Source organism: Wolffia australiana, chromosome 4 (genome assembly GCF_029677425.1).
Source record: "Wolffia australiana isolate 7733 chromosome 4, ASM2967742v1".
Taxonomy (NCBI): Eukaryota; Viridiplantae; Streptophyta; class Magnoliopsida; order Alismatales; family Araceae; genus Wolffia; species Wolffia australiana.
The window spans coordinates 10790899-10800651 of NC_135838.1; the positions used below are offsets into that span (position 1 = coordinate 10790899).

The following is a 9753-nucleotide window of genomic DNA, read 5'->3' on the forward strand; positions in this document are numbered from 1 at the left end:
TGAATATCAATATCAAGTTATATCGATATCAATATCCAAAAACTGATTTCCGGGAATATCGATATCGATATCGAATATTGATAGTGCGGAATATCAATATCAATAACTGAGAGAGAGACTGCAAGAGTTATGGAGGGATAGAGGGAGTAGCTAAAGAGAGTAGAAGTGGGAGAGAGCAACAGAGAGAGAGGGGGTGACAGGGAGAGCCGGAGACGGGAAGTGAGAGGGAGCGAGAGTGAGAGAGCAGGCGAGAAGGAGGGAGTCTCGTCCATTATCATCCATCATAATCATCATTCATCAATCATTATCATCATAATCTCACCGCAGCTGCCGGCGAAATGCTCGTCGCAGTCGTTAACAACGACATCGAAGCTGTCCACGTAGCCCTGCAGGCCGGATGATTTTCCATGGCCTTCGTACTCTACGTTGTAGACCGCGTATCCCGCCTTGGTCAGCCGAATTGCCGTCCCTGCAGCGATACAATTCAATTCCAAGTCCGTCAATCCTCCGCTATTCACTTATTTGTCCACTTATAACATCCGATATTCTCCATCCACTCACCTCTCATTGAGATGCCGCCCTCCATCGCATACCCTGTAGGACACAGATAAATGGGAGAGAGATGCACATCGATACCGTAGATTGATAGACTGATAGATAGAGTGAGAGAGATGGGGAGACAAGATATAACAAGAAGTTGAGATAGATGAGAGAGAGATGGAGAGAAGAGACATAACAAGAGATGGAGATAGATGGGAGGGAGAGATGGGGAGGCACGATATAACGAGAGATGGAGGTAGAGGAGAGAAAGATGGAGAGACGAGACATAACAAGGGATGGAGATAAATGGGAGAGAGAGAGATGAGAAGACAAGATATAACACGAACTTGAGATAGATGAGAGGCAGATGAGAGAGAGAGATGGAGAGGAGACATAACAAGAGATGGAGATAGATGGGGAGAGAGATGGGGAGACACGATATAACACGATATTGAGATAGATGAGAGATGAGAGAGAGAGATGGAGATGAGACATAACAAGAGATGGAGATAGATGGGGAGAGAGATGGGGAGACACGATATAACACGAAATTGAGATAGATGAGAGATAGATGAGAGAGATGGAGAGGAGACATAACAAGAGATGGAGATAAATGGGAGAAAAAGATGGGGGGACACGGTATAACTAGAGATGGAGGAAGACAAAAGAAATATGGAGAGACAGTACGCAACGATATATGGAAACGGATATATGTGGGAGAGAAAGAGAAGGAGAGACAAGATATACCTTGAGATAGAGATGGGGAAAGATGAGAGATAGATGGGGAGACAAGATATAACAAGAAATGGAGATAGATGAAAGAGAGATGGAGAGACGAGACATAACAAAAGATAGAGATAGATGGGAGAGAGAGATGGGGAGACAAGATTTAGAAAGTGATTTAAGGGGAGAGAATGACCGCGGGAGACCAAGAGAACGAGAAAGAGAAGGGGGAGAGGGAGCACGAGAGACAGAGTGCACGAGAGAGGGATGATATTGATTTGTGGAAATATTGATTTATTGCCATAGGTTCCATAGCGATCGTTAAGTTCGCGACCATCATAGGCATACAACTTGGTTAATGCAAAATAGAAACCCATTGTTTGATTGTTGTAGCCGAGGACGTCTTTATCGATTGCGCACTTGTCCTCGAGTTTTATTGAGATTTTGGTTGGACTGCAAAGGAGATGTATCTCATAAAGTATGCAAGAACTGAGAGGTGGAATCTCAGGTAACGTCTTGAAAACATAAATCCTGATGGGTGAGTCTAAGATTTTTTAGATTACCGAAGGAGAGACCTTTATTTACTCAATGATGCAACGAATGATCTTAGAAACCTGGGCAACATAAAGTTCAGAATTCTGCATACGAAAGGTGGTAAGTCAAGATGATCTCCATTGAGGGCTTCAATAGGCCTAATTAAACTCCTCTTTAGTTGATTTTAAGAACATTTCTGGTTTTTTTATAATGAATGATAATCATATAAGTGAACAATTTGTTCTGGGAATGATTAAAATATTTCTGGGAAAGCATCTGACTAACTTTACGATGAAGATGAGGAAAACACAATTCTCTCGACAATATCAGTCATGATTTTAAGGGATCAATCCAATGCGAGATTGTGTAGCCTACAAGTTTTAAATAACTCGAATCTCCAAATCATGTCTGAGCGAAAGATTCATTTTAATCCAAGCCTTGGAGGCTACCCACGGCCCTCATTTCAGCTTTTTGAGATTCCTACAGACCCATCTCCGAAACCAATTCAAATAAAAAAGAAATCTTTATGGAAAGGCCTCCGAGCGTTGATATTTCAAAGCTGGAAATCGCATGAGAAAAAGAAACAAATAACAATGAATATCAGAGACGACGGGATTATCTAAAGCGAAAACCTTGTATTTTACTTTCCGCTGCTAGAGAGAGAGAGAGAGAGAGAGAGAGAGAGAGAGAGAGAGAGAGAGAGAGAGAGAGAGAGAGAGAGAGAGAGAGAGAGAGAGAGAGAGAGAGAGAGAGAGAGCGAGAGGAGCATGGGAGAGGGGAGAGAGCAAGAGAGAGAGAGAGGTGAGACGGAGAGGAGAGAGAGCGAGGGAGACAGAGGAGATGAGAGACAGAGAGAACGAGAAAGAGAGAGAAGGCGAAAAGAGAGAGAACGAGAAAAAGAGAGGGGATGAGAGACAGAGAGGGCGAGAAAGAGTTTGGGGGAGAGAACAACCGCGGGGGACCAAGAGAACGAGAAAGAGAAGGGGGAGAGGGAGCACGAGAGAACGAGAGCACGAGAGCACGAGAGAGGGATGAGAGACGGAGAACTAGCGGGAGCGAGGGTGAGACGGAGAGGAGAGAGAGCGAGGGAGAGAGAAGGAGCAGGAGAGGGGGAGAGAGGCCGAGAGAGAGAGAGAGAGAGGGCGGAAAGAGAGAGAGCGAGGGAGACAGAGGAGATGAGAGACAGAGAGAACGAGAAAGAGAGAGAAGGCGAAAAGAGAGAGAACGAGAAAGAGAGAGGGGATGAGAGACAGAGAGAACGAGAAAGAGAGAGGGGATGAGAGACAGAGAGAACGAGAAAGAGAGAGGGGATGAGAGACAGAGAGGATGAGAAAGAGAGAGGGGGGGAAAAGAGAGAACGAGAAAGAGAGTGGGGATGAGAGACAGAGAGAACGAGAAAAAGAGAGGGGATGAGAGACAGAGAGGGCGAGAAAGAGTTTGGGGAGAGAACGACCGCGGGAGACCAAGAGAATGAGAAAGAGAAGGGGGAGAGGGAGCACGAGAGAACAAGAGCACAAGAGAGGGATGAGAGACGGAGAACTAGCGGGAGCGAGGGTGAGACGGAGAGGAGAGAGAGCGAGGGAGAGAGAAGGAGCAGGAGAGGGGGAGAGAGGTCGAGAGAGAGAGAACGAGTAGAGAGAGGGAGAGACGATGAGAAGGAGAAAACGGGAAGGGTGAGCGAGGGCGAGAAAAAGACGGACGGCCGGCGACGGCTGAGGCGGCCGGAGACGGACGGCGGCGGCGACGGGCGGCGGGCGGCGGCGGGCGGCGACGGGCGGCGGCGGCGGCCAGAGACGGGCGCCCGCGGTGGCCGTCCGCGACGGCCAGCGGCGGCAACGGCCAGCGATGATCCAGAAGCTGACGTGGAGTCCACCTGGCGTGGATGCCATCGTGGAGTCTACCTGGCTACCAGGTGGACTCCACGTCAGCTTCTCGACCATCGCTGGCAAAAAAAAAAGAAGACGCCAAATGGCGTCTTCTGATTGGCGCGTGCTATATTTTGAACAAAACTAAAAATTTGTGCTACTTTTTGAACGAAAAATGGAGTTCGTGACGTTTCGTAGAATTTGCCCTAGATAAAATGGATGACAGAGAGAGAGAGGTATTATAGACAGACAAGTAGTGACGAAATAGTAGACAAGAAGAGAGAAAGAGATCATAGATAGACTGGTAGAGACAATATAATAGATAAGCAGAGAAAGAGATAGAATGGTTGAGAGGGAGAGAGAGAGAGAGCTATAACAGATAGACAAGTAGAGACGAACTAGTAGATAAGAAGAGAGAAAAAAGATCAGACATAGACAGGAAGAGACGAGATAATAAATTAGAGAAAGAGTGACATGGCGTCTTTTCACTCTCACGCTTTCACTCATTTTATTCATTGGGAGTCTCTTCACAAGGATCTCGGACTTTCCTCCGCCGTCTGCACAGCGGCGCGCAGCCGCGCTTGCGCGGCGCCTCTCGCCGGCGCCCGCACGGCGGCGCCGAACGCCGCCGGCGCCGCGCGCAGCGCCGGGTAGAGCTCGTAAACCCCGTCCGCGTCCTCGTTCAAACTCGCCACCGCGCGCAGACAAGAGATCAGCTCCGGGTCGACGAGCAACCCGCTCCCCCCATCCTTCCACCCAATAAGCTGCGCCCATCGACAAAGAATTAACGCGATAACTAAGATAAAAACTTTGGAATATCTTCTCACAGACCTTCGGCGGCGCCGCCATGGCGTCGGTGCAGTAAAGCCTCGCGTTATCCACGAGCTCGCAGTATTTGGGGAACGCGGCGGCGAATCGACGGTGGGATTTGAGCTGCGAGTTCACCCGCACCGCTCGTTTCGTGATGATCGCTCGCCTGCGATGGAGAAGACCGCCGTTGCAGCTAAGAACAGTTCAAGATAACTAGCAAAAGATTAGAATTAAGGACCTTATTCCCCTGACGACGGCGAGATAAGCGTCGCAGACGACGCCGACGAGCTCGATTCTGTAGGGTTTTCGCACGGGGACGGAGGATTGTTCGGTTTCGTCATCGGCGGAGAGAAGTTCCCAGTAGTTCTCGCTGACGGAGCCGTCGTCGTGGACGACGTAGCCAGTGCCCATGCGGTAGCGGCGACGGTGGACGTCTCTGGCCATAGCGATAGTCTGGTTGACGAAGGGCTCCCAGGAGAGAGTTCCGTCCATGATCACGTCCCGGCCCTCGTTCAGCGCCGTTACCAGCAGCGACGACGCCGCGTCCGTCGATGATTGGTGCACCTTCGTTTAAAGGAAACCGCGCTATTTACTTTGTAGGTTTTTAGACCCCTATGGCTAGCCTAGCCATAAAGAGACAGAGCGAAAGATTATGTATAGACTCGTAGAGGGATGTCAGGAAAGTGAGGGAAGTAGATGGTTGATTGAGCGAGATAATAGATTGACATGTAGAGAGATGTAGTAGGCATTCAAGTAGGACGAGATCATAGATAGACAGGTAGAGATGAAATAATAGATAAGTAGAGAGAGATCATAGATAGGACAGCAGAGAAAAGATAATGGAGAAGTGAGAAGGAATGAGAGAGATTAGTATGGAATGAAGAGATTGATAAGAGAGCGAGAGTGAGGGACAGAGAAAGAGAAAGAGCGAGAGAGAGTAAGAAAGATAGAACGAGAGAGAAAGAGAGAGGGACAGCGAAAGAAAGGGGAGGGAGAGAGAAAGAAAGAAAGAAGAAGAGGGAGCGGAGAGAAAAAAAGAGGAAGAGAGAAAGAACGAAGGAGACGGAGAGAAAGAAAGATGGAGAGAGAAAGAACGAAGGAGAGCGCGATAAAGAACGAATGAGAGGGAGAGAAAGAAAGAGGGACTGAGGGAGAGAAAAAGAAAGAAGGATAGAGAGAGAAAGAGAGGGAGAGAGAGAAAGAGGGAGATTAAAAAAAAGGAGAGAGAGAAAAAGAAGGGATAGGGAGAGAAAGAAGGAGATGGAGAGAGAAAGAAAGGAGAGGGAGAGAAAAAGAAAGGAGAGAGAGATCGAGAGATGGAGAAAGAAAGAGGGTGAGAGAGAGAGCGAGAGAGCGAGCGGGAGAGAGAGAGAGAGAGAGAGAGAGAGAGAGAGAGAGAGAGAGAGAGAGAGAGAGAGAGAGAGAGAGAGAGATACCAGCTCGGCAGTCTGGAGCATGTCGTGGTGGTGCCCGCGCGAGCTCAGGGCGCGGTAGATGACGTCCGATTCTTTGAAAGCGTCAGCCTCAACCACGACGGCGTTCGCACCCGCCCCACCAGCCCAGAACGGCCTGCGCGGAGCCAAAAAAAAAACTAACTCCCCCACCATCCCCCAATCCCAGCGATCATCCATCTATTCAAAAAGGGCAGGCCGTAAAGCTTACTCCTTGAGAATTTCCTTGAGCACCGTGCTCTTCCCGGCGCCCATCCCGCCCCCCATGAATAGAAGAACCGGGCTTCGCTCGCTCGGCGCCGCAGGCACCATTACTTGAGTGCAGCGGCTGTCCAAACCGATCGCCTTCATCTCCTCCGTTAACGTCGAGAAGACGCGCGTTATCTTGAGATCCCGCGATACCCTCTCGAATCTCATCTTCCTGGCGATGCCCACTTCGTCATTGATGCATTCTGAAGGCGCAGAAATCTCTCGGGAGGGAGATTTGTTCACCTGGTTGCCTCCAGTACCGCGTTCTTCAGCTTCTTCTCCTTTTGCTCCGACTCCGCGGCCAAAACCTGGGAGAAATTTTTTAAACACGATCAGCGCGGGATCGTTGATGCTATGACGGGGTGAATCAGTTGGTCATTAAGATTACGGGAAACTTTTGCGACGGGGAATTTTCTTCAACAGTTCGTCATCATCATCCTCTTCTCCACTTCTCCTTTTGCTATTCATCGTCATCATCTTCTACGTTTCAAAAAAAACATCATCATCTTCTGCTTCATCGTCTTCCTATTCTTCACCTTCTTCAGAAATTCTTCTTTTTTGTTTAGTAATTCGTCATCATCATCTTCTACTACTTCATCTTCTTGTTCTTCTCCTTCTTCAGAAATTCATCTTTTCTATTTGGCTATTCGTCGTCACCATCTTCTACTTCTTCCTCTTCTTGTTCTTCTCCTCCTCGAGAAATTCTTCTTTTGTCGTTAGCAATTCATCATCATCATCTTCTAGCTCTTCGTTAGCAATTCGTCGTCGTCATCATTCTCATCTTCTACTTCCTCTTCTTCATCTTCCTGCTCTTCTCTTCTTCAGAAATTCTTCTTTTTCTCTTAGCAATTCATCGTCGTCATCATCATCATCATCCACTTCTACTTCTTTAGCAATTCATCATTGTCCTCATCCTCATCTTCTACTTCTTCTTTAGCAGTTCCTCATCTTCGTCCTTTACTCTTATTTTATCAATTCATCATCATTATTCATCATCATGAGAGGATCCATGGGTGAGCTTTACCTGGCGGATCATGAGCGTGGCATGTTCCCAATGGAACGCGAAGTAACCGAGAATGCATCTGTCCAGCTCGTCGAGGAACTCGACGTGCAGCGTCTCGGCGTCAGGCGAGCCCGCGAACAAGGCGAAGATGTTCTCCTCGCACTCTTTCGTCTTTTTCAGGTAATCGTTCGCTACCTTCCTCAGACGCGGGTACTTGCTCTCTTCCAACCCAAGCTGCCGCGCTGCAGAAGAAAGAAGACGACGATAGTCTCAATAACAACGAAAACGAGATGTTCCTAAACAAAATAAGATGGTGATTATGACGCTGATTAAGGATCGAGATGAAACTAGGAATGAAGAAGACGATAATAGCAACGATAACCATGATATAAAAAGGCAATTGATGGTGATCATGATGCTGATAAAGGATTTGAGACTACACTAAGAACGAAGAAGACGATAATAGCACTGATAACCATGAAGTAAAAAAGCAACTGATGGTGATTATGCTGCTGAAAAAGGATCGAGATTACACTAACAATGCAGACGACGATAATGGCACTGATAAACATTAAATAAAAAAACAATTCATAGTGATTATGATGCTGATAAAGGATCGAGATTACACTAAGAATGAAGACGACGATAATAGCACTACCAACCTTGAAAGAAAAAAACAATTAATGGTGATTACAATGCTGCTAAAGGATCGAGATTACACTAACACAAATTACAATGAAATAAATAGCAATTTAATAATGATTATGATCCCGATAAAGGATCGAGATTACACTAAGAATGAAGAAGACGAGAATAACACTTATAACAAAAAAATAAAAAAGCAATTAATGGTGATTGTGATGAATTAAGAGAAGAAGATGATGATAAATACCGATTATGATTATGATTAAGGATCACGATAACAATAAAGAAAGGAAGATAAATAAGAACAAATCGTGGGATCGTCAGAAAGGAATCAATGATGGAATTTCTCATCCTCCGTTCACGGGTTTGTTTATCTAGTCTTCCCTGACAGATCCCATCATAAGATTTGAGAATTACTCGTGTTCTTTTACCTACATAATGAGAGAAACTCTCGAGCTCATCTACCAGCCCGGAGTCCTTGCGCTGCAGCTTAGGATGATTACGATGAATTAAGAGAAGAAGATGATGAGAAATACCGATTATGATTATGATTAAGGATCATGATAACAATAAAGAAAGGAAGATAAAGAAGAACAAATCGTGGGATCGTCAGGTAGGAATCAACTATGGAATTTCTCATCCTCTGTTCAGGGGTTTGTTTTTCTAGTCTTCCGTGACAGATCCCTCATCAGATTTTGAGAATTACTCGCATTCTTTTACCTACGTTCTGAGAGAAACTTTCGGGCTCGTCTACTAGCCCGGAATCCTTGCGCTGAAGCTTAGGTGAATACGATGAATTAAGAGAAGAAGATGATGATAAATACTGATTATGATAAACGATCACGATAACAGTAAAGAAAGGAAGATAAAGAAGAACAAATCGTGGGATGGTCAGAAAGGAACCAATGATGGAATTTTTCATCCTCCGTTCACGGGTTTGTCTATCAAGTCTTCCCTGACAGATCCATCATCAGATGTGAGAATTGCTCGTGTTCTTTTTATCTACGTAATGATAGATGATAAATACTGATTATGATTAAGATTAAGGATCACGAGAACAATAATGAAAGGAAGATAAAGAAGAAGAAACTGTGGGATCGTCAGAAAGGAATCAATGATGGAATTTCTCATTCTCTGTTCACGGGTTTCTTTATCTAGTCTTCCCTGACAGATCCATCATCAGACTTGAGAATTACTCGCGTTCTTTTTACCTACGTAATGAGAGAAACTCTCGAGCTCGTCTACTATCCCGGAGTTCTTGCGCTGCAGCTTAGGGGCCAGTTTCTTCTCCGGCGAAGTCTTGTCTCGCCGCCGAGTCGCCGCCGCTGCCACCGCCGCGAGTACCGCCGACGCGGCTGAAACTCCCAAAACGATCCGACCCGTGACTCCATCTGCACACACAAACGTCAACGATAAGACTGGCTATTGACTTAACGCAGACAAGATCCGACGGCGGCGTTGTCACCTCTCGGCATGATGATCACCGGCGACTTCCTCCTCCTGTTGCGTCACACTATCAGATCCGGATCTCATCTGAAATAACATCCATAGCTGGATATACAGGTTGTCGCCTTGTCAGTTGTCAAGTGTGAAGCGGATAATATATTATATTCCCATAAAAAATCCAGAAATAAGTTTTCGACGATTATTCTGGCAGATATGCGTTCTCGGCGATTGGGTCGGATGGAATCGGTTTATTTGTTATCTACTGCTGACAATCTTTCGAGCCGAGGTGAAATCTAATTATCATGTTATGCTTAAACGCGGGGTGACGATAAATGCATATTCCGTTGTCTTTTTTCCAGGTTGAGAAGAAAAATAGTCTTATGATGTTTTCTTCAATTAGGATTGATGAAGTATGTTCCTGCACTCCAAGTGGTCAATGATTATGCAGGTCAAATGGGGATAAAGTTTTTTCAAGTTCCCTTTCGAT

At 46.1% G+C, this 9753-nt stretch overlaps 1 protein-coding gene across 1 annotated transcript; it reads right to left on the reverse strand.

Moving 5' to 3' along the window:
* Positions 1–4094: 4094 nt before the first annotated feature.
* On the reverse strand, positions 4095–9387 carry LOC144701908 (calmodulin calcium-dependent NAD kinase-like). Its single transcript, XM_078573720.1, has 9 exons — positions 9286–9387; positions 9032–9211; positions 7197–7417; positions 6416–6480; positions 6135–6344; positions 5909–6041; positions 4711–5036; positions 4494–4638; positions 4095–4426 (listed from the first exon to the last, which is right to left on the reverse strand). Exons 1-9 carry the CDS (start codon positions 9293–9295, stop codon positions 4190–4192), a joined length of 1527 nt encoding a protein of 508 aa, XP_078429846.1. The 5' UTR covers positions 9296–9387; the 3' UTR covers positions 4095–4189.
* Positions 9388–9753: the final 366 nt, after the last annotated feature.

Excerpts from the sequence above, each read along its gene's own strand:
- LOC144701908 (XM_078573720.1), bottom strand. Across the intron at positions 7,418-9,031 it reads GAGTTTCTCTCATTACGTAG|CGCGGCAGCTTGGGTTGGAA; the intron begins GTAAAAAGAACG and ends TTTCTTCTGCAG. Across the intron at positions 5,037-5,908 it reads TGCTCCAGACTGCCGAGCTG|GTGCACCAATCATCGACGGA; the intron begins GTATCTCTCTCT and ends CTTTAAACGAAG.